General features: G+C 39.1%; 1 protein-coding gene across 1 annotated transcript in view; it reads left to right on the plus strand.

Moving 5' to 3' along the window:
• The window catches only part of LOC129238966 (uncharacterized), a 28,656-nt gene extending 10,851 nt beyond the window's left edge, over positions 1-17,805 (plus strand). The window contains exons 8-13 of the mRNA XM_054874216.1: positions 1,543-2,173; positions 2,285-2,666; positions 9,628-9,906; positions 10,292-10,797; positions 14,132-14,290; positions 17,552-17,805. Of these exons, the coding sequence (XP_054730191.1) occupies positions 1,543-2,173; positions 2,285-2,666; positions 9,628-9,906; positions 10,292-10,797; positions 14,132-14,290; positions 17,552-17,732 (2,138 nt within the window). The 3' untranslated portion in view covers positions 17,733-17,805. The remainder of the gene's footprint in view (positions 1-1,542; positions 2,174-2,284; positions 2,667-9,627; positions 9,907-10,291; positions 10,798-14,131; positions 14,291-17,551) is intronic.
• Positions 17,806-25,361: the final 7,556 nt, after the last annotated feature.

Consider the following 25,361-nt stretch of genomic DNA (forward strand, 5'->3'; position numbering starts at 1 on the left):
AAACTGATCCCCTTGCCATTTCGAATTATCGGGGATTCGACTGTATATTAAAAAAACTAATTCAAAAGATACGAATTCGCATTTCACATGTTTTCTAATTGAAGCCAAAAAATTGTATTCCAGTTAAATGGAGACAGTACTTGGCAGAGAGAAAGAGAAAATAATACATATGTATATTTCGCCTCTCAGAATTTACTGCATTTATGTTACAACTTTTTCCTCATTTTGCTTCTCTTTACTCTTTTGAATTATTTTCCACAACTTTCCCCTTTTTAACTTTACTGTTAAAGGCCTGAGAGCAGACGAAGTGACTCCATATTTTGTGAATTGTTTGCTTTGAAATCGGATTTGCATTTGCGTTATACAGGGGGCTCAAAATTAATCATCTAATTTTGTTTGTTAATAAATTTTGTACTAAAAAAAACCATCTATAGTGATAGAAATCTTTATTTTGACATTTAAGCGCTCCATTGCTTATCTAAAGGGTGGTTAAGTTTCAAAGGCCGGTGTTGATTTTGAATAAAATACACTTCTTTAAGAAATTATTGTCATTTCTCTTTATTATGATAATATTGGTATAGCTCAATTACGTATGGAACAAAATATTGGTCAAATAGTCGCCGCGGCCTTGGCGGCACACCTCCATCCGATGGTCCAAATTTTCGATGACGCTGAGGCATAATTGAGGCTCTATGTCGTTAATGTGCCGAATTATCTCATCCTTTAGCTCTTGAATTGTTGCTGGCTTATCGACGTACACATTTTCTTTCAAATAACCCCAAAGAAAGGAGTCCAACGGAGTCAAATCACATGATCTTGGCGGCCAATTGACATCGCCGCGGCGTGAGATTATTCGGCCATTAAATTTTTCGCGCAAAATAGCCATTGTTTCGTTAGCTGTGTGACAAGTGGCACCGTCCTGTTGAAACCACATATCGCCCACATCCATATCTTCCAATTCGGGCCATAAAAAGTTCGTTATCATCTCACGATAGCGAGCGTTGTTCACAGTAACTGCCTGACCGGCCTCATTTTGGAAAAAATACGGCCCAATGATGCCGCCGGCCCATAAACCGCACCAAACAGTCACTCTTTGTGGGTGCGTTGGTTTTTCGGCAATCACTCTTGGATTACCATTCGCCCAAATGCGGCAATTCTGCTTATTGACGAATTCATTGAGGTGAAAATGTACCTCATCACTGAAGATCATGCCTCATTTCTTCGAAAATTGGTCATTCACCGTTGCCCGTTTTCATAATAAGCCTGAATAACTTTAACGCGTTGCTTTATATACTGCAGCTGTATAGCTCACAAGTGCCACATAAGTATGATTGACGTACAATGCCAATTGCAAAAATGAAATAAATTTTCCGATAGGGTGATTAATTCTGTGCCACTTTGTGCAATCTATAAATTTCTTTTCTCTTGCACAATGAATCGAAAGAAAATTGATTTTGAATTTCCGCGAACCTTTCACTTTCTCTTTCATTTCCATTTCCATTTACTCACCTTCATTAATTCGTAATCTCTGCACAAACATAGATCAACGGTATCACGGTGAGCAAAATATGACTGTGCTGAACTCTTCAAGTCTCAAAAATTGCAGCAAAATGACAACTACCCAGGTTCCGCCTTCCACGCCGACTAGTTGTCACGAATTCACTTACATAGCACAATGCGAACAACACCACCACCATAACAACAATCGGCATCAGCAACAACACCTTCGCCACTTGCAAGAACAAAACCAACAGCAATCAACAAACTACAATTACAACTACAACAAAAACAATACCATTAATGACATTGCCATTCCGACAGAGCAGCATGAAATGAAATGTGACGCTCACCGGATATTGAATGATGAATACGAACAAGTCGGTGGTGAAATGAATCATTGTGTTGAAGGCGGTTACATTTGTCGTGGTGTGAGTAGTGTGGCTGGTGGCAGAGGCGATATCCCTAAGACAATGATACCAACAACACAATTGCATACAAAAGCCTCTCAAACGCCATGTAACAATGTTAGGGAATCAAAAGCAACATGTCCGCCACGTATAGAAAATCACAATGAGCAGCGAATGGCGCAACAGAGTGAGAAGCAACACATGATACAAATAGTGCAAGCGCTCAAGAGTGTTATGCCAACTGCAGAGGAAGTCGAATTTAAAGCGTGAGTTCCAGAAGTGCATATGTATATACATTTATACATTGCACACATACATATTTATAAGCATTAGTACGTAGATGCAATAAAATTATTTTTTTACTTATTCTTCTAAAGCATAAAAGGTCGTAAAATACTAATATTCGGCGGCATCGATCCATACTGTCAGCATTGTCTACGGGACAACGTGATGACGACATTGCAGCAGCAACGCAAAAATTTTAAAGTTTTGGGTGGCAGTGATGCGGACAACATGGAGCCATTGCATAATCACAATGGCGTCGGTGGTTGTGGTACTTGTGGCGGTGTAGATTCGCAAGCCAATCGGCCACAGAATTTTGGTGATCGTGTGCTTTACTACGTTGCTGGTGCTAAGCAGTGGAAGCACTTGTGTTTCCTACCATTCGGCTCACGTCATCATCATGCTGCTCTTGTTTGCAACGGACTCATTTACATTATAGGGGGCACAAAGACGGCGCTGGGATGTACAAAGAAGTCGGTGAGTTTAATAGAAACTGAGATATCCACTAAGGCCGGATTACCGAATGGGATACTTCGTGTACTTCTAGAGCGGGAATAACTGCATGGTTGTAGGGGTATAGAAATCTTATTGAGCTTTTTGGAGATTAAAGTCTGGATACTTCTTCTTGTTCTTTTTGATTGGCGCGATAACCCCTTATGCGACTTTGGCTCAACAAAACACGCCGGTTGCTTCTTTCTCGTGCTACCCGGCGCCAGTTGGAAAGACCAAGTGAAGCCAAGTCCTTCTCTACCTGATTTTTACAACGCAGAGGAGGCTTTCCTCTTCCTCTGCTACCATCAGCTGGTACCGCATTGAATACTTTCAGAGCCTGAGCATTTGTATCCATTCGGATGACATGACCCAGCCAACGTAGCAGCTGGATTTTTATTCGTTGCACTATGTCTATGTCGTCGTAAGGCTCATACAGCTCATCGTTCCAACGCCTACGATACTCGCCGTTGCTAGCGTGCAAAGGTCCAAAAATCTTCCGCAGAAACTTTCTCTCAAACACCCCAAGAGGTGCCACATTGGATATTGATTGTCATCGTCCAAGCTCACCGTCCACTGAAATCACTTTCCAAATTTCTGCTTTTGTCTGCCTCCATCTGCCCGAGTTTGTGTGCCGATTTCTGGCTATTTTTTCATTGTAAAAAGGCTGCTGCTGGGACATTGTTGGAGGCGTTCTGCGTCACTACTTATGTATAAGTATTTGACCTCTAAGTACTCAGTCCCATGGCTAAGCATAGTTTCCTTCACTCTGGCCACGTGAATTTGATTGTATTGCCGGTAGGGACGTATTTTCACTTCATTTTAGGAAGAATTACTTTATTAATGGGTTGTGCAGTAAGAGAGCGAGGTGAGGGCAAAACAAAGTACCTGCTGTCAACGCACAAACAGTCTTCGCGCCTTGGACAATACGCCAGTCTTGACAATCAACAAGTCGAAGTTGTGAAGAACTTTATTCACCTGGGCACCAGCATTAACAACAGAAATGACGTGAGCGTGGAGATCAAACGGACAATAACTCCTGTCAGCAGGTGTTACTTTGCGCGCAGTAGGCAATTGAGAAAGAGAGCTCTCTCTCTCTCTCGAAGAACTAAACGGACTCTTTACAAAACGCTCATCCTTCCTGATCTGTTATATGACCCCGAAACATGGACGCTGAGAATGTGTTGGGAGCCTTCGAGAGAAAAATTCTACGTAAGATCTTTTGCCCCCTCTGCGTTAGTGAGGACTTCAGCGTACGGTGGAACAGCGAGCTGTATGAGCTGGCCATGTCACCCCCTCCTGCAAGTCGAATTTATGACACGATACCACAAAAAGGAAGACGTGCAAGAGGAAGCTCACATCTCCGTTGAAAGCACCAAAAGCTGCAGGACCTGTCTTCACTCGAGATTTCCAAGTGGCACCAACGATCGCAGGAAAGAAACAGTTGGTGCGCTATTTCGGATTCGGCCAAAACCGACACACAGTTGTAGCGCCTCATAATAAGAAGAATAAAGTGAGCGACATGCCTGACCTCTTAAAGGCCGAATGTTTCAGAACAGTACTTAGTTGCTACTAGAGCGCTGGAGTGTTCCACGCCGCCTTCAAAAGGTTGCCTTTAAAATAATCTTTTGCCAAACTTTTGCAGTGGGTTTTGACCTGTTATTTTCTGTTGGTATGACATGTACAACATTTGTAGAACAACTTTAAGGCGTACACCTCAAATAGGAGAAGGAGCTCGGTCAAACACCCAAAAAGGGTGTACGCGCCAATTATAAATATGAGGTAAAGTCCAAAATAAACAAGACTGAGCTGAAATAGAAACGACAGGAGCTTTGTTCTGATAACTTCAAGTTTATTTATTCAAAATAGTCCCCTCTGGCCTCGATATACTGTTTTGCGCGATCTAAAAGCTTTTCGAAAGAGTGTTGCAGGCCCTTGACCGGAATGTCCTTCAGGATGTCGATACAAGCCTTTTCCTTTCATGGCCAAATGCAACATAAGTAGAAGAGACTGGGAGCCATATCAGGCCAATACGGTGAGTGATTGATGGTTAAAATGCGATTTCTAGCCAAAAATTCAGTCACAAGAGTGGATCAATGAGATGGTGCATTATCATCCAATAAGCGGCGACATCCTTCTTCGTGGTATTCAGGGCGAATTCGCTTCAAAACACCAAGATAGAAAATTGCATTGACGGTTTGTCCTTTGGCACGAACTCCTTACGGACAATTCCCTTGGAATGGTAAAAACAAATGAGCATCGATTAGATTTTTGACTTCTCCAAAGGCGATTTTTTGGGTGACGGCTCGTCTAGGGCCTTCCATTCGGCACTTTGACGCTTAGTTTCGAGTGCATGTTGGAAACACCTCGTTCCATCACCAGTTACAATGTTGTAAAGAAAGTTCTCGTTTTTTCTCGCCTCTTTAATGAGGTCTTTCGAATGTTGAATTCTGAGCAATTTTTGGTCCTCAGCTAGCTTGTGCGGAATGAAACGTGCACAGACCTTCGTAAGCCCAAATGATCAGTTAAAATGTGATAAATCGATGTTTTAGAAATATTAAACCCCGATTCCATGAATTTCAACGATGAACAATTTCGATGGAGTTTTCGATGATTACTGATTTTGGGCGGCCCGTATGTTCATTGTCATTTATGTCCTCACAAGCATCTCTGAAACGTGTCAACCACTCACGAACTCTGGTACGAGGTAGACAATCATCGCCATAAACTTTTTTCATCAATTCAAATGTTTCGGTAAACGATTACCGATTTTCAAACAAAATTTGATATTAGATCTTTGTTCAAAACTCATTTTTGTGCCGATGACACAAACTTACTGACACTTTAGACGCAATAACTTCGCTTCCACTAAACCGAATGTCATCAAGCTCTCACTGGAAGTGAGGTAGGGAGGTAAATTCCAACGCACTAACTCATTAAAAGATGGCGCCATCAAAAACATTTTAATGACGCCAGTCTTGTTTATTTTGGACTTCACCTTGTATACATATTAGGGTGTCCCAGGCTACAAGGGGGAATTTTTTTTTTCGGAATTTCAATACGCATACCCTTTATTTTTTTTCCATTTGACTCTAAAAACTTAAATATAAAATATTATTGAGATCGGATGTCATTAACCCGTGCCGACTTGATGTCAAACTTTAAGTTTAAAAGTTAGTATGAAAGCTATAGGCTCACAATAGAGAAAAGTTTAATTGAATTTTTAGATTAATTAAATAAATAAAAATAAAAAAAATATTTCGTATTTATTTTCTTTTTATTATAAAAGGGACATCAATCATCAAATTTTCTTTTCAAAGTTTGCTTTTTACAGTCGGGATATACCTGTTGGAACGTAATAAAAATTGTTTTTGCTCCTCTTGAACAGTGATCAAACCATGGAAGTCTTGCATTAACTTAACCGCTCGTTCTGCCGTATCATTAACTGATTTCTGTCCTAGAAGCTTATTTTTAGACTGTAGAAACCAATCATCATTTGACAACGAAGAGGGGCACTTGTTCAGAAAACTGTCGTCAATCTGGAGTCGATTAAACAGACAAAGACGAAGTCATCAATGTTTTTCTCTGAAATTAAAACAGATAGATCAGTTATCAATTATACCTATTAGCAAACTTAGTAAAAGAACAAAATCTCGCCATCCATAGAGCCTGGTGCATAGCACCTGGTGCCGAATCTTAAATTTCTTCTCTGAATCTCCGCCAAGAAATATAATTGAAAGCTCAATTAATTCGCGATAGTCATAGATAGATTTTCTCGGGATCGATATTTTTCCAGTTTTCTCGGAATTTCTTCAATAATGGGATATCTGGGCTTGTAGTTACTTGACTGATTTTCGCCTCAAACACGCCTTTAAGTACTAATTCGTAAACGTGATCACGGCAAGCAAAAATAAGCACTTCTCTACCCAGTTTTTGTTCGAGAAGCACACATGCTCTATTTATGCGGCCTGTGTTAGAAGCAGTAGTATCACAACAGAGAATGTGCACTTTGTCTTCAAGGTTCCAATTCGTAATAGCATCCCAAACTGCGTTTGCCTGTTCCCTTCCTGTCGAGCTATCCAATTTAGGAACAGCAATAATTTGTTCTTTATTATCGTATGTAATAATTACCGGTAGGTGTTCTTCTTTACTTTTACGTGAATCTAGAGCTGGCAACAGTTTTCCGTCCCAGTGGACAGTTATCGTGTCCGGGACCTTGTTTTGAAAATAAATTTTTATAGCTTCATTTCCGTACGAACTATATGGATGGAGGACCTGCTTATAGGGAATTCATCCGTATTGTGTCCCAGAGCCTCAATAGTAGCTTCAATTATAAAGACAGAATCCCTCACACTTAACTGGCACCTGTGTAATGCGGCAACTAACTTGGGAGTTATGATATTTTTCCGCATAGAAGTTTTATCGAGCTGAGAGGAGGCTTCTCTTGCGCTGGGCCTATTTTCTTCTAATTCTATTATTTCACAATCAGAAGAGGACTTTTCTAGTGGTGGTTCGCAAGATGATGTTGATGGGGCTAAGGATGAAAAATTTTTAGCACGTCGTTTTTCCTCCTCGATGATTCTAAGGCGCGTCCTTTCCTCTTTGTTTGTCAGTTTTTTGTCCACTCCGGCTAAGTGACCGGGCCGACCTGGTTCTCTTTGGCGCTGCAAGAAGATCTTATCTTCATTTATTGTAATCGATTGAAGAGCATCGGCATGTGCAATGTCAAACAAATTCTTTAAGTTTGAAACAAACTCCTTTCGACGCTGTTCAAACACTTCTTGAGTTTTTTTCGCATTTTTTTGCAATTCACTCCAAACTTGGTATAGTTAACTAGTTTCTTAACACATTTAGATATTGATCTGGTCGGTATACGTGCCTTTTCCCAATAAATAATACACTCACAAATTGTGAGATTTGCACTTTCATTGACACTTAAGTTCACTTCACGAATATTAAAGAACAAAACTGCCAGTACTTGCCCGTTAGAGGGAAGTTTAGAACCGGTGATTTGATGTTTTACGTCCCCTATTAGAAATATCTCCTTTTTGGAACTTCGTAACTCCACTGACATGTTGACTACACGAAAAAACGCGATTACTAGTAAAATAAACAAGTAATTACATGCAATCAATCCGACAGTTCGCGCGCGCCGTGATTCTAAATAGACGAAACTTTATTTTTGGATGTTTTGAGACCATTCAAACAAAATAAGAGGGTATGCGTTAAAAAAAACACTTTAATTTTTTTGGGACACTCTAATACATATACCCATTTTTAGATACTTTCCTCCTCCTCCTATATGAAGCCGTTTTCAGACAAGTCGATGGTTTTCCTGAGAAGGGGCTTTTTGGCATCAATCTACTCGTAGCCGTTCCATGTCATATCCAACAACGACTGTTATAAGATAATAGAAAAAAAAGAGGTTGTCTGCAAAGTCGGTTTACTGACGATAGTTTAACGTGATAACGTCATAAGAAAATACTGATTGAATGGTTGCATTTTTCAAAAGAAAATTTTAATTTTATTTGTTTGATAGATATTTTTTATGGATATAGAGAATGAATTCACATTAACATAACATAATATACTTTAACATAACATAACATAACATGACATAACATAACATAACATAACATAACATAACATAACATAACATAACATAACATAACATAACATAACATAACATAACATAACATAACATAACATAACATAACATAACATAACATAACATAACATAACATAACATAACATAACATAACATAACATAACATAACATAACATAACATAACATAACATAACATAACATAACATAACATAACATAACATAACATAACATAACATAACATAACATAACATAACATAACATAACATAACATAACATAACATAACATAACATAACATAACATAACATAACATAACATAACATAACATAACATAACATAACATAACATAACATAACATAACATAACATAACATAACATAACATAACATAACATAACATAACATAACATAACATAACATAACATAACATAACATAACATAACATAACATAACATAACATAACAAATTACCCCGTATTAAAGCACTTATCAACAGCTTTCATTTGATACCCATATTGTACATACACATCCGAAGGTTACCCGGGTCCACGTTTTGACCTATATCTCGAGCCCTATTTCCAAAATAAAATATAATCCATGTTACTCGTGATGTAGCTTTCGAATGGTGAAAGAATTTTTAAAATCGGTCCAGTAGTTTTTGAGCCTATTCATTACAACCAAACAAACAAAGTTTTCCTCTTTATAATATTAGTATAGATATGGTAAATATTACCATACATTTTTTCCTTCAGATATAATAAAAAAATAATAATAATAACATTAAAACAACAGGTATTATTAACAAACTTGGTTTTATTTTAAATTCTTCAAGTGAATCAAATTAATAATAATCAATAAGAAGGCATATGCAAATACAAATACGTGAATTTATATATGTACATTTGCGCATATACATACATACATATATACGCTCACTTAAGTAGGAGAGAGCAAGATATCGAACGTTGCCGTTCGTTTCCTTTGTTTGCTTTGTCGTTCGTTCCGCCCTTTCGCTTGCAGTTCATTCAATGCAATGAGCAAGGTAACGGCAATGAGCAAGGTAACACTAATGAGCAAGGTAACACTAATATGAGCAAGGTAACTACATATGAACAGTAATGAGCAAGGTAACACTAATATGAGCAAGGTAACGACACATTTTTTCGTGCGTGCAGCCTGTTAAATCGAATTATAAGACGTTATCACGTCAAAAACTGCTTTCTAAAATTTGATATTTCATATCCTTAGCGGCCTTCGAACCTCGGTTCAACTCCATAATTTTCCCGCACAAATTCATTAGCCAGGCAATATTTTTATTTGGAATTTTTTATTTTCTCTTTTTATAGATTTTCGAAAAATCTGTATGGAGCTTTGATCCGCAGACTATAAAATGGACGTTTGAGTGCAATTTGCCTGAACCGCGCCGTGACTTTGCGGCAATTGTGAGCGATGAGTTCTGTGGCGGCGAAGTTGCTTGCGAACGTTGCAAAGGCATAAAGGAGGCGCCGAAGCAGGGAAATGGCAAATGCGCTAATGGCTTCTTCGTGATTGGTGGTGAAGGCGTTAATGAAACTGCATTGCGTACGGTCTGGTATTACAATATTCTGCACAAAACATGGAAAAAGGTAAATAAAAATGCCCGTAGATGCAGAGCCCGTATAGCTAGAAGCAAGTAAAAGGGCAATCAGTTAAAATAAGAGCGACAAAAAAATAAAAACACGCACAAAAAAAAAAAACCAGCCTACACAAATAATATTCATAAACTATGCTGGCATGGCCCATTTACACACCCATTTTCTTCTTCTTGCATGCTTTGGACTAACAATCGAATCATTGAACGAACGAATCAATTGCCAATACAACCAAATCTAACAAAAAATACTCACTCGTACTTTGCAACAACAACAACTACGGCCTATGAACTATGAACAAATATGCGTTTACCGTTCTGACTTTATGCCACTCTTGGGATTGTTTCACTATGACTTGTCTGTCATTTATGGGTTTTAGAAAGCGCCACTGAATGTGGGCCGCTATGGCCTTATGGCTGCCATGGTGAATAACGAGATTTGGATAGCTGGCGGCATAATCGAAACGAAAACGAGAGCATCCGCCGAGAGTGATTGTTTCGCTGGTGTTTCCACTACAGCAGTGGATATAAATGGTGGTGGTGGTGGTGGTGGCGATGGCGTCGGCAATGGCGCGGCAAAAGGCGGCAATGGGAGTGGTGACAGCTTTGCTGTCGAAACAACAAAAAGTGCAGTCGTGGACGTAATCACCGATTCGATGGAGTATTACAGTTTGAAGTGTGCCTACGGCGACGAATACGTTTCGGATATGCCGATGCCCAGAGCCAATGATGTGAATGGTGGTGATGCTGCTGCTGCTGCTGCTGCTGTTGATATCGGTGATGGTAGCGATATTGGTGATGGCACTCTGCCTACTCTTAGACGGCGTGGTGTGAGTGTCGATGGTGGGCGATGGATTAAAGGCAAGCAGCATTTGCGTATTCCCCGGTAAGCGGTTTAAAGTCCGATTTTATGACAGAATACTCATGTGGAAATGATCCACGACGGCAAGTGGATTGTACTAGATAGGAAGTGGAATTTGCGTCTGCTGAATGTTTAGGTATATATGTGGGGGTATGGATATGTATTTGCGCATACAGACATACAAAGTCAATTAATTTTTCAAGCACTTGCCATTCTTTTTAGTGCAATTTTTACTTAGTTAGATTTGGAGCTGGATGGATGGAGTGTTTTTACCGTTGACTTTTATTTAAACGAAAAACAATAATTATATCAATAAGTTAATCAAATATGTATACGAGGGCGGGTCAATAAGTCCGTGACCTTTTGTATTTCTGACCTCTTTACTGAAAAAGAAATACTGCTCCTGTCCACAGGCATCTGTCAGTTGACTCCTGTCAAAATTTGAACGTGCTGCGTCAGTTAGTTTGTGTTAGCTACCTTTATCAGACTACCCAGTAATTCACAGTCGACCACAAACGCAATCGTGTAACAACTTCACAGGAAGGTTTGGCGTTGTTTAATCGCAATATGGAGGAGTTTTTGCGCCGTTTTGTAACCGTGGACGAAACATGGATCCATTACCACACACCAGAGACCAAACAACAGTCGAAACAGTCGGTTTCTAAGGGTGAATCGGCTACATAAGCACACGAAATTCAGTTTTTTCCATTTTCTCCTCAAATTACTGGGTAGTCTGATAAAGGTAGCTGTAAAACACAAACTAACTGACGCAGCACGTTCAAATTTTGACAGGAGTCAACTGACCGATGCCTGTGGACAGGAGCAGTATTTCTTTTTCAGTAAAGAGGTCAGAAATACAAAAAGTCACGGACTTATTGACACGCCCTCGTATTTTCGCTGTTGCTATTTACAACCTCTTTCCACCTCTCGAGCAATTTGTTGATGTCGTTCCGCCAAAAATCGCCTGGTTTGGTGTCAAAGAAGTTGTTGAGCCAGTTTTCAATGACCTCTTTCTTATCGAAGGTAACACCCTTCATATGGTTTGACTGTGAGCGGAAAAGATGGTAATCGGTCCGTGCAAATTCCGGAGAATACTGCGAATGCTGAAGGAACTTCCATTCGAGGTCTTGGAGTGCGACTTTGACGACTTGTGCAACATAGGGCCTGGCGTTGTCGATGTTGTTGTTGTTGAAGCAGTAACTTTGCCCTGTCAGTTTAGTGTAACCACCAGTCGTCTTCGTCTAACTCATCTAACGGTAGGCCCAGGAAACTTGCTGTTTCGACAGGTTGGGTCCAGAGGGAGAGAGGTGTTAGTGATAGATGAGTGGGTTTGGTGGTTAGTGTCGTGCGAGGTGGCTTCACATGCCGCACATAAGTTTAGTATGTCGGTGTCGATTCTGGATAGGTAGGAGTTTAACCGGCTACAGTATCCAGAACGTAATTGGGCCAAGGTTACGCGGGCATTCCTATGGGAGCTGGTTTTACGTTACCGGAATGACTCGGGTTTTTCCCGACCAAGGGCTGCCGCCCCAGTAAATTAGCCCTGTCTATTGTACCGCGCCCCCGGCGTTGTCGCGAAGCAGTATGACTTGACCATGTCGATCATTTCAGTCGAATAGCCTCATTCGCGCCGTATAGCTGAACAATGTAGAGTACCTTGTTGGCCGTGGCTTTCTTTTCGAGCATTTCCCAGTGCGCTATGCCCTCCCAGTCCCAGCAAACACACATCATGAACTTCTTTGGATGAAGATCCAGCTTGACTCTCGTTTTTGGCGTGCCTTCTGGAGCCACCCACTCCTTTCTTTGCTTCATATTGATGTATAGGCACCATTTTTCATCTGCCGTGACGATTCGGAACGAAAGGGCTGTTTATGGCCGTGTGTTGCACGAAGGCGGGCGAGATGCTTAGAAGCAATGGCGACGGAAAAGGCGACAGAAAAGGCGACTTTCCTTGTTTTTTTTTTCTCGTTGATCTCGTGAGGCACAAAGGCTCCTAACTGAACGAATGTGACTGAGAATCGTTTTATGATCGCAGTTCATTTTTTCCTCGAATTCACGACTGGTTAGGCGGCTGTTCTCCTGCAAAAGTGATTTGAGACGTTCTTCATTGAATTCAGAAGGCCTTCCGCTGCGGGACGTGTAATTCATTTTTGAACTTTGCAAACCATTCCATGCTGTAGACTTGCCCATGACACCTTATCCATTCACGTCGCAAATGTCAAGAACTCTATTGTGTGAGCCGATACGTGGGAACTCGCATAGATTCATCTTCGGTGGTTGATTTTTCTAAATTCCTCGAAAGCTTCTGGCAAAAATATGGTTGCGAACCACTCAGAATTGACTGTTTTAAGTTCCTCTTGCGGTACAGTTTCGATATGACGACTCAAATCTAGGGTGTTACCAGTTCCTAAGTAGTATGCAAGCTCAACTGGTAGTGTCTTCGGGTACAAGATCTGACGAAGGTTTTATTTCGGTACCACAGGGATCATTAGCCCTCAGAATTCACTCCGACCTGTTCTTGCGAACGGTGATTCGGGGAGGTTTTCGTGGTAGCTGTGGTTATCTGTTTGGTTGATGTGGAGTTGCATAGCCCCGCAAAGGTTTAGGTGGGCCTTGAGCCCTACAAAGGCGGTTAGTGTGTCCATGCCACCCAGCAAATTGAAAAATTTACCACACCCTGTGGTTCGTTTCACGCTATTGGTTGCGTTCATGGTTCATAGATTTACAAAATTTGCTCTTTAATAAAGGTGTAAAAGAAAACTGGGAGAAGAATTTCGCTGCCACGTCATATGGAGATTCGGCAGCCGAATTCTGCACGATAATTTCACTCACAAGTCCAATCGGTCATTGCTCAGACGACAACGAAGCGTAATTGGTTGATTTTCTTCGTATATCACCAACACAATCTCAGTTTTTTTGTAAACACATCCCAAGTGACGTCAGCTCGAATTCGCTCCGAGCTGAATAACAGGCTGATAAAGAGCACACCTCCAAAAATGGGGGTATAAAAGTTCGGTACTATGCAGTTGATTTTCTACTATTGAGTGTGAACCTCGGGGGAAATTTCAAGGGTGGCGTTATGCTAGCTCCTAAAAAGCATTTAAATTATAAGCGCTAACAGTGAAGGGGAGGTAAGGTACGTCGACTGTTTGTTTGGAAACCGGGGATCATTGAATGTATTTCCAGCAAGGCTTGGTTTACAATTTTATTTCAATCGGAGTATTCAGCATTTGCGATAGAAAGTGACGAAAGCAATATTAAACACGAATGCCTAGTTTTTATAATACAAAAATTGTTATTTTTTCTATTTTTTTCATAAATTATACTACCCAGTATTTTATTCTATTTTTCGTTTCAGTTTATTTGGAAAATTTTGCAGACCATCTGAGAAGGAATTGTATCTCGTTGGCGGCATTGGCTTCAATTCGGATGGTATTCTGACTTCATTGTCATCCGTGGACCACTATAACTTTAGTGAGGGCCATTGGCATCACTACGGCGATATTAAATGGGGCAGGTATGTCGCACATTAATTGTTTTCGCGCCTTCTTCTCTTTATTTATTGGGTATGGGAATAAGTTTCCGTCCTTTCTTAGCCAAAGTTACGAATTATTTAAAGAATTATGTGAAGTATGTGCCATTGGAAGCTACAACTTTGCTCCATCTTTCAGGCAGCATACGGATTCCCCTGACGAAAAAAACGAGTTCTTTTGACTTGATCCATTCATTGAGCCAGTTTGCGATGCCCTCGTAAGAAGTGAATTGCTCTTCAATAAGGGCTGACTGCATTGATCGGAACAGATGGTAATCCGATGGTGCAATGTCTGGCGAAAACGGCGGGTGGGGCAAGATTTCCCAATTCAGTCCCTCTAAATATGGGAGATGGAGCGGGAAAAAGATTGGAGCTTTCAGTGACAGTCAGGCTGCACTGAAGGTTCTGGAGAATGCGAAACAAACCTCAAAGATTGTTCAAGAATGAAAGAAGAAGCTTAATTCTGTCGCAAAACAGAACAGGCTTGTACTTATATGGGTTTCAGGACACTTCGGTGTTCAAGGAAACGAAATTGCCGATGAATTGCCCAACCATGGCTCAGCGGTTTGCGCACAAGGGCCAGCGCCAATAATCGGAATCAGTTCCGCAGGAATCATGAATTGGATCAGCGATTATGTAGCCATTTTACATAAAGAGCGATGGTCCGACCTAGAACGCTGCAGAACTGCAAAGTGTTTTGTGACAAGTCCGAATAGAAAATGGTCAAATTTTCTACTAAAACTTGGAAGGAAAGACGTTCGGGGGATGGTCGGTATCATTACAGGAGACAACCCATTGGGTCAGCATATGACCACCATTGGAATCATTGAGGTCCCAATGTGCCTGTCTTGCTTGGAGGAGGCGGATATCACTGAGCACTGTCTCGGTGAGTGCCCTGCCTTTGCTAGACCAAGGCTACGAGTTTTGGGTTCCGATGTCGTGGGAATGAGTAATATTTGTGCTCTAAAACTGGAGGATATTTACAGATTTGCCAAAGAATTTGGAAAATTTTCACAGGACTAACTACCTCTGTCTCTGTCTCTGTTTCTATCTCTGTCTCTGTTCTTTCCTATCTCTTTCTCTCATACTTTTCTCTTTTTCTCCTTGACTATCTACCCTCTTTCCAGAGCTCTAAATACACTGGGCTTTTTAGCCTGAGTGTTTTAGGAGCCACCAAGTCTCTTGGAGCTCCTGGGCTCGACCTATTCAAATCTTCAATTTTCCTTCTAAATATTTCTTTCTAAAGTCTGGCCTGGCGATACAGAATACCTTTTCTATTCTGTCGTTCACGAAGCATCTCACACGTCACCAAACGGCTCTCAATATCCATCTCCTTCAATTGATGTGGCACCCAGTTACCTGCTTTCTGGACCGTTCCCATCGCGTGCAAACGTTCGCCGACGGTTGATCTGTCAACATTCAACTCTTTAGACATATCATCAGTGGATCGACATCCGTCTTCATCCAATAATTGTTGTAGTTGAGTATCTTCGAGTATCTTTTTCGATGCCCCTTCGCGATCTTTATCACTCACGTCGAAACTGCTGCTTTGGAAGCGTCGAAACCACTCTTTACAAGTTGTATTGGATGGAGTGTTTGATATTGATCAATGATCAATAAACGGCACGTTTTAGCTGCACTTTTCTTTAGAAGGTAATAATGAAGCTTGACTTCCCGCAAATGTGGGTTTTTTCGAGACGAACGTAGACATCAACATTTTTGCCGTCTGATAAAAAAGAGAGGTTGTCTGTAAAGTCGGTTTACTGACGATAGTTTAACGTGATAACGTCATAAGAAAATACTGATTGAATGGTTGCATTTTTCAAAAGAAAATTTTAATTTTATTTGTTTGATAGATATTTTGTATGGATATAGAGAATGAGGTAACATTAACATAACATAATATACTTTAACATAACATAACATAACATAACATAACATAACATAACATAACATAACATAACATAACATAACATAACATAACATATCATAAAGCATTCACCAACAGCTTTCATTTGATACCCATATTGTACATACACGTCCGAAGGTTACCCGGGTCTACGTTTTGACCTATATCTCGAGACCCTATCTACCAATAGGTATTCAAACTAAACGGAAATCATCTTCAATACCTACTTAACAATGTGTGTAAGTTTGGTTTAATTCGGTTCAAAGACACGGCGGGTCCACGTTTTGGCATATATTTCAAGACCCTAGTCACGGAGCGGCATGAAAAATACTCTGAACTAAAGCATTCACCAACAGCTTCCATTTGATACCCATATTGTACATACACATCCGAAGATTACCCGGGTCCACGTTTTGACCTATATCTCGAGCCCTATTTCCAAAATAAAATGTAATCCATGTTACTCGTGGATGATGTAGCTTTCGAATGGTTAAAGAATTTTTAAAATCGGTCCAGTAGTTTTTCAGCCTATTCATTACAAACAAACAAAGTTTTGCTCTTTATAATATTAGTATAGACAACATATCTTATAAGGTATATGGTAAATATTACCATACATTTTTTCCTTCATATATAATAGAAAAATTAATAATAATAACATTAAAACAACAGGTATTATTAACAAACTTGGTTTTATTTTAAATTCTTCAAGTGAATCAAATTAATAATAATCAATAAGAAGGCATATGCAAATACAAATACGTGAATTTATATATGTACATATGCGCATATACATACATATATACGCTCACTTAAGTAGGAGAGAGCAAGATGTCGAACGTTGCCGTTCGTTTGCTTTGTTTGCTTTGTCGTTCGTTCCGCGCTTTCGCTTGCAGTTCATTCAATGCAATGAGCAAGGTAACGACAAATGAGCAAGGTAACGACACATTTTTTCGTGCGTGCAGCCTGTTAAATCGAATTATAAGACGTTATCACGTCAAAAGGATCTTTACGCTTCAAACGAATGTCAACTACTGCGGTCGATACCTCATATATACACCTTCAAATCACCAGTACCTATATTACTAGAGCGCACACAAAAATAGTATCAGCAGCGACACCTCTTTGACGAGGGCGGAAACTTATTCCCATATCCAATAATTTTAGTTTTACTTAGTTTATGTGGATTGGAATATAATGAAATCGTTAAAAAACAATTAGTTATAAAACGATCACCACATTAATGCATTTCCATATTCGCTTCTGAACTTATTTCCTCATCCAACTTATCACTTAATTATGCTTTTGTTTTATTGCCTGCGTTTTCTTCATTTTAGACATGGCCACGACATCGCCACACTTAATGACCGAATCGTTATAATTGGCGGCGTCTCCACCATCAAAAGATACACACTGACGAAAGTGGAAACGTTTTGCATGAAAACGCGCCGAAACTTTAAAGATATGCCCGACTTGCCATGGCCTCTATCTGGCAGTGCTGTGCTCGCCTTGGATTGATTCGTTTAGAGAAGGGCAGTGTTCGTTGACACTAGCAGCTATTAATGCACACTTTTATTTCAGAGTTGGTCTTTTTTTAACATTCATATATAGATTTGTATTCTGCTATTCTTATAGAAATATATTGAATCTGTTAAATTTTTGAGTATTGGCACTTTTAATTTATTGCGGAATTATAAACCAGAAGGTATTTGCTGCTACTTCTGCCTTGTTTTGACGACTTTTTCCCTTCGATTTCTGGTACCTGATAATCCCAGCTTATTTGTTCTGTACCTGTTCGGAAGCATGATCTTTGTATGCTATACTAGGTTGCTCAATAAGTTTTGCGGCGCGATAAGAAAAACACAGTTTTATGGTTTGAAATGCACTTTGTTATTCAGTATAGTCTCCCTGAGCATCAATACACTTGTTCCAACGAGATTTCAATTTATGAATTTCATCCCTGAAGTGAGAATCAGGAAGGGCTGTAAAGGGCTGTTATGACCTCATCATTTGATTTAAAACGCTTTCCACGCTTTAATATTTTTAGCTCTGAAAATAGATAGAAGTCGCTATGGGCCAAATCTGGTGAATACTCCATGGATGGTGGATGCTCCAACAATTCGAACTTTAATTCAGGATTATAGCCAATGTAAAAATGCTCTTGTGAAACGGTGATGAAAAATAATTTTGTTTCTTTTGCAAACAGGGTATTGTTTCATAAATTTTTTCGTTCAGCTGGCCTAAAAGGTTAAAATAATATTCAGAATTTATTGTTTTACCAGTTTGCAAGTAATCCACAAACGAAACTCCTTTCGCATCCCAAAAAAATGCTGCTTGACCGATTTGTAGACACGAACTCATTTCGAACCGAAGAACCAGGTTGACACCACTCCTTAGCCTCTTGTTTCAATTTAGAATCATGGTGATAGACCAACATCTCATCAATAGTGATGAATCGACGCACAAAATCCACTTCATCCTTCACATCGTCATATGTTTTTTGAGGTTTTTGTGATATTGTGTTGATAATCTATTAAAGATTCAGCGCTTATGCCAAATATCTTCCAAGCCACCATGTGCTATTGCCGTAGATGCCGCAGGTGCATTCCACTGTTACGTACAGATAAGTTCAACTCATTTTACGGTTTATATTACATATAGCACTTAATTGTTTTATCAGATATACCTATACTTTTTTTCTCTAATTTAATTGATTATATTCTAGCCTTTAATAGTGCGAAGAAACATTTAAAAAAAGTCATGAAATACTGAAGAAAAATGCAAACAACGTACGGGACACATCAAGTCAACCAACATCCGAAATCGTTATAGTTTTATTCAGATTTCAGCGAATATATTACAGGTGCATAAAAAGTGTCTTCGAAGGAAATTATTATTAAGAATCAAGCTTGCTACTAGCGAAAAAAAATATTAATTAAAACACATATTTATAATTCAAAAACATTTTCTTAATATATATTTGTCACGTCCAGACAAGTCGCGTCACGTACGGGACATAGTTCAACTTAAATCTATAATATATGTAAAAATCAATAGGTAAATACAGTTTTGTCTTGGGAAAGGCAATGTTTTCTGCACTCCACAACTTTCTCCCCAGTTTTAATAAAATGGAAGTTGGAAACTCCAGTTATCGCTTTGGCATTGTCCTACGGCGATGCACTTTTAATCCTTTCATAAATTTCAGAGGATGGCACATAAATCTCACGGGTTTTCGTGACTAATTGAGAAGCTAAATCAGAAAAGTCCTTGGCTGATTGGACAACAACATGTTCATTTTGGCTCATCATAGGTATTTTCTCTTACCAGTCTTTTGATATTTCCGCCAACTCGGTCTATCACACCTTTTCCATGCGATGTAACAAAATATTTCCAATAAAAGGGCCTTTTGTACTTTTCACTCAACATTGATGTCAGTTTAATCATATAACGGTTCTTAAATTCCGATGAAGGGCCGTCACTCCAAATAATTTCCGCTGAAAGTAAGTCTTCATTTTCTTTATGCATCAAGTCAAACAACTTATTGATGAAAACAAAAACTGTATCCTTGTCTTTCGAATCTGCATCTGAGCATATAAGATATGTTTGGCAATTGCTTTTGTAAAAACTTGCAGCAGTAAATAAAAGAACACTTGTTCGTGACTAGAGTGCGCTTTGAACTTCATTCTGGTATTCACAGCCAAAAGACATCGCAAAATCAACTTGAAGGATTCGCACATTTTCATTGCGTTGGTCTTTTTGATATTCACCGGCTTGAACTCGTTTTAAATTAACATGCTTCATCATAATATGGATAGAATCAATCAATTTTTCTTTAAGTTCACCTGAACTTGTTTCGTGGTTTACTAAACGTAGTTTATTTTCTGAGTTTTTTTCCCATTCCTTCCATACACAGATTGTACTTAAATCCATAGAAATTAATATTTTTTTGCCATCAGAACAAGTATCACATTCATTTTTCCAGCACTTCGAATCCAAAGAAGGATCACATAAAATCATAGTCCACCAGTCGTTACAATAATTTTGTTTCAAACCTTTTAATTTGAATATAAAATTTTCATGAGTTAAACATTTGCACTGGTCTGAAAGTGTGTCTTTCATTAGTAAAACGTTTTTCGGTCTTAGACTACAAAATTTTGAAAATTTCGATATTAGGAAAAAATTCTTTAAAAATGAAAAAGGCTTCTCGTATACAAAGTCAAATAATGCTTACACTTCTTCTTAATGCCGTTTTCCCAAACAACGATGAAATCATTTGCGCCTGGGCAGGTATACACAATATCCGGACGATAGTAAAATGCTTTCACATCGTCATAGTGTGTATCGTCACCTGATGTACTAGTGTTTGGGTTTTCTGCTAGAGCAATGTTCATTTTTGGCGCTAGTTCTGTAACAACCGTTTTTTTTTTCTTGGTGATTGAGGCAGTGCTTTTAGAGACTTTTGAACAAGTCTGTTTCGACTTGTACGGAGATTCAGTACTTACAGGAGAATCAGTAGGATTTTTAAGTCCAACCCGCTTTTTTGCCCTTTGCAATCTCTTCTTATCCCTTTCCTTAAGTAAAATTGCTTTTAACTCACCTTCAGAAAGATTTTCTCCTCTTCGTTTACGAAGCTCACGCAATTTTTTAGTCATATTAGCGGTAAAGTTTGGATCTTTCTCTTTTTGCTTTTCTCGAAATTTTCGCATGCGGCTAGCACTGGTTGATGGTTGCTGGTCGCTCATTTTTGCGTTATTGAGATTTGCAGTACAAAAAAGGGCTTTGTTTATTACAAACGCCAGTAAAAGTTGAAGATGTCAGATAACTTATTCTTCGGCGTCACGTACAGACACTTTATTATCACCAAGAATATATTGTAAGCAAAGCGATTTCAAATAAAATTTTTTCACCAGTGTTTAGACCGCTAAAAGTTAGCTGTTAACAGAAAAATTCTATTTGTATAGTCGACTTGTTTTACAATTATTAATAGAAAAAGGAATTAAGTGTCACGTATGGGACATCGAAACTTACCTTTCCGTTATGATTAATTTCCTATCAAAAAAAAACACTTAACCCAAAAAAATGAGTATGCAGTTAAATACAGCGGACCATACACTATAACTAAGAACAGAAATCTAGTTTCTATCTGATAAACAATAGCGGCAGCGATCTCACAAAAAGTTGTGTAAAGACTAATGAAAAAATCCGACTTGTTGTTACTCTCAATAAATAACGGTATTTACAAAAAATGAGACATACTCACTACAACTTTTGTAAATTATTTTAGATGAGAACATAATCTTACTATGTACGGGCAATAATATATAAAAAATGCATATTTGTAAAACAGTTCAGAGTTCCACTTTTTCATGGAATGCTCCCGCAAAGGATTTGAAACATTGCGGACTACTTTTAGCAGGAAAAAATGCAGTTTTAAAGTTGTAGTATGGGAAAAGTGTGTAGGTATCTACTTTGATTTATAATACCCTGCGGGCGAAAATTCCCCAATGAAAGTATGGTGTAATTTCCCTGATGCGCTCAGTGAGCCCCCAAAGTAGGTGATTTACGTTTACGTAAATTTGTGAAGACTGAATACTAAAAAAATTTAATATAATAACATTTTTGACTTTCAGATTCTGGTCCACTTTCGAAAACCCGATTGCAGAACATAAAGCGCAGTAAATTTTCTTAAAAGTGCAAGCGAAACATTCTCCCGAGACTTGTGGGACTACATGTCAGGTTTAAACAACTAAATATTTAGAGAGTGAGGGAGAGGATGGTTAATTTGCGGCTATTAATCAAGTTTTCTTTCACTTTATTGATGTCTTCATCAGTTATTTTTAAGGTTTTCGTATCATTGAATTCCTTTTTAATGCAAAATTTCAGAAAAACTTGTTGTGACAAACTTAAATCTATTTTTAAAACTGTAAAAAAACGGAAACACGGGCAACTTTTACAAATGCCAGGCAATGGCGATTGCCAAGGGGACGGCCAAGGGGATACCGATGTCTGAGAAGGGGGCAGCTGGATCCGGTTCTGCCGCCCCCTTCCTGGCAAGCTCATCGGCAACCTCATTTCCCTCTATATTCCTGTGCCCAGGAACCCAGATGAGGGAAATGTTTCCTGCACGTTCGAGACGTTTAAGTTCCTCCTTACGGGAGTTCACGAGAAGAGAGCTGCAATACGGCCACGACAGTGCCTTAACCTGCAGATCCACAGGAATTAAGTGGAGAATAACGTTGAGCGTAGCGGTGGGACATGTTCTACAGGCACCAGTGATGCCCACACATGCAGTTCTCTGCACTCTCTCTAATTTAGTGAAGTTGTAGCCCTTCTGAAGAGCTACCCACCAAACTAGGCAACCGTATGCCAAAATTGACAGAACCACTAAGTTGTACATCCAAAGTACGATACATGGCTTGAGACCCCATTTTTTGCCGAACATAGATTTACAGGCGTAGAAGGCTATATTGGCCTTCTTAACTCGATTTTCTATGTGCAGCTTCCAGTGGAGCTTGGGGTCAAGTATTACATCAAGAACTTGACTTCCGATGAAAGTGTAAGACCCTGGTTGTTAAGTCCAGGAAGCTGGAGGTTTGTATTTTCTGGTGAATAGCATCAACTCCGTTTTGTCAGAGTTGACTCTGAGATCGCTACTGGCGGCCCATCTGCTGAGTGCAGTCAGTGCACCTTCCAAAATTCCAGCCATTACTGATGGGAAGGGACCTGAGACCATCAGGACCAAGTCATCGGCTTATGCTACCACCTTTCCCCCCCGGGAAATGGGCATCAATAAGGATTTTTAAGGATTCGCCTGCAGATTCAGCCCACTCCCCGTTTTCTCTTTTGACAAGAGTTTTACGGGAGTGGTCCTTGGATAGGATCCTGCTGAGTCTGGCCAAGTCTTTTACGGATTCGCAACCTAACTAAAAAAACAAAAAATAGAGAACTTAAATCAGTAAATAATATGGATGCGTAAGCATTTTATATCAAATTTAAGGAAAAGTGCATTTTTTCATTATCAGAATTCAGTGGTAATTTGTGAAGCGCTTGTGGCATAGGTAATTAAAAAAAATAAATAAAAATAGTTGTATGCTTTTTTTAAACATAGAAAAAATGTATAGTATCAAGAAAAATATTTTTGTTTGCCATCCGTATATATAGGGTCCGACACTCGAAATGTTACTAACTTCAGATCGCTCGCAGAGTTGATGCACGGGCATCAGCTGTCTGTTAGTTGGCAAAATGACAGTCCAGAGTATTGTTTACTAGCGCGCGGAAGCATTTCGCCAGAGTAAACGCGAAAAAGGAAAATCAGTAATGGATTTGAAACGTAATAGTGGGACTGCAATATTTGTGGCTGGGAAATCACAACCAGCGATTGTGCGTGAGCTCGAGCACCTTAAAGTAAATAAAGTTTTTGTTTATCACACCATTAAGGGGGGAGCCTGCTTTAGAGGCTTCAAAAAATCAATTTTTTCCTGAATTTTTTTGGGAAGGAAAGAAATATTCAATTGAAACGAAACTTTCAGGTTTTATTGTTATATATTTCAACAGTCTTTTCAAATTTTTTCATTAAAATATATGTCATGTTATGCCTGGTACAAGCATTTTGCCGAGGCGTCTCGAGTGTGCATGTGTCGTGCGGCGGGAAATATGCAGGTTGCAATTTTCATCAGAAACCAAAAACCCAAAAAAAATTTTATTTTAGTATAGTATAGCTTCTAGTTAAACCTAGAAATTTAAACAAAAAGTGAGAAATTCAACAATTTTTCGCTAATTAAAAAAAAAATCATTTTTTTGGAAAAACAAATTCACTTTAGATTGTTTAAAAAGTGGGTTAATCATAACTTTCTTAAGGTTTTTTAGGTTCAACTAGAAGAGAATTTAATTCCGAGTACAATCAATGTTATCTCGTTTCGATAGGACGCTTAACTTTCTCCCTATCTTTCCCGTCAAATAGGAAACATCGTAAAAATAAAAAACCGAGAAATCGCACTTCGAGCGATCAGGCCGCTCGTATACCTGCTCGACGCTTGCTCACAATTTCTTCTGTAACTCCGAAAATATTTTGAATTTGCTTCTGAAATTTGGAGGACACATTCTTGAATAGTTTGGGAAGACATTTATGCAAAAAAAAAAAACATTTTTTGAAGCCTCTAAAGCAGGCTACCCCTTAATCGTTACAATGACACTGAAAGTATCACGAAACCCCATGGAGGTGGTCATCAAAAGACTGCAACATTACGTGAAATGGTTCAAAAAGTGAAGAAGGGACTTCGGCGAAATCCCCGACGAAGTGCCAATCATGGACGAAAGCGGTCCATTTCCGAACATTTTGTTTTCTGACGAGAAAGTTTTTCAAATTGAGCAATTCGTAAACTCCCAAAACGATAGGGTTTATTTGATCGACCGTTCACACGAGAATTTGAGTCATCGATTGGCCACCAGGTCTCAGCACCCGCCACAGGTAATAGTTTGTGCCGCTATAACCGCTGATGAGCGCTCTCCAATCGTTTTCATCGAGCCTGGCGTCAAGGTAAATAGGAAATATTATCGGGAAAGTATTCTAGAGGTTGCTTTGAAGCCGTGGTAAGACAAACATTTTGGTGGCAGACCATAGACGTTTCAATGGGACTCGAAACCGTCTCACAAAGCTCGAGTAAACCAAGAATGGCTAAAAAACAACGTTTCGAACTTCATAACGTCTACACAATGGCTCTCAAATTCACCAGACGCGAATTATTCTCTGAGGGCCATTTTGGAGAGCAAAGTCCGAACTAAAAGATTCACTAGTCTTGAGGCGCTGAAAAAAGACATTGCCAGCGAGTGGGCCAAAATACCTGCAACTCACATTCGGGCAGCTTGCGATTCGTTTCTGGACCGCCTCAAGGCCATAGTCAAGGCAAAAAGTGGTCATATCGAGCAAAAGTAAATTTATTCTTAACTTTGTATTATTTTTACACATTTTTTACTTTGAATTGAATAAAAGTAATTTTCCAAACTAAATTTATGGCCTTTTTATTTGGTTACAATTCGAGAGCCGGACCCTGTGCGTGAATCTAAATTAGCTTCCTCCAATAACCAGTCTGTATTCCATCTAAAAATGAAACCAGAGCTGCGTTAATATAATTTAAACTTAACTGGATT

The sequence above is a fragment of the Anastrepha obliqua genome, chromosome 2, assembly GCF_027943255.1.
Source record: "Anastrepha obliqua isolate idAnaObli1 chromosome 2, idAnaObli1_1.0, whole genome shotgun sequence".
Lineage (NCBI taxonomy): Eukaryota > Metazoa > Arthropoda > Insecta > Diptera > Tephritidae > Anastrepha > Anastrepha obliqua.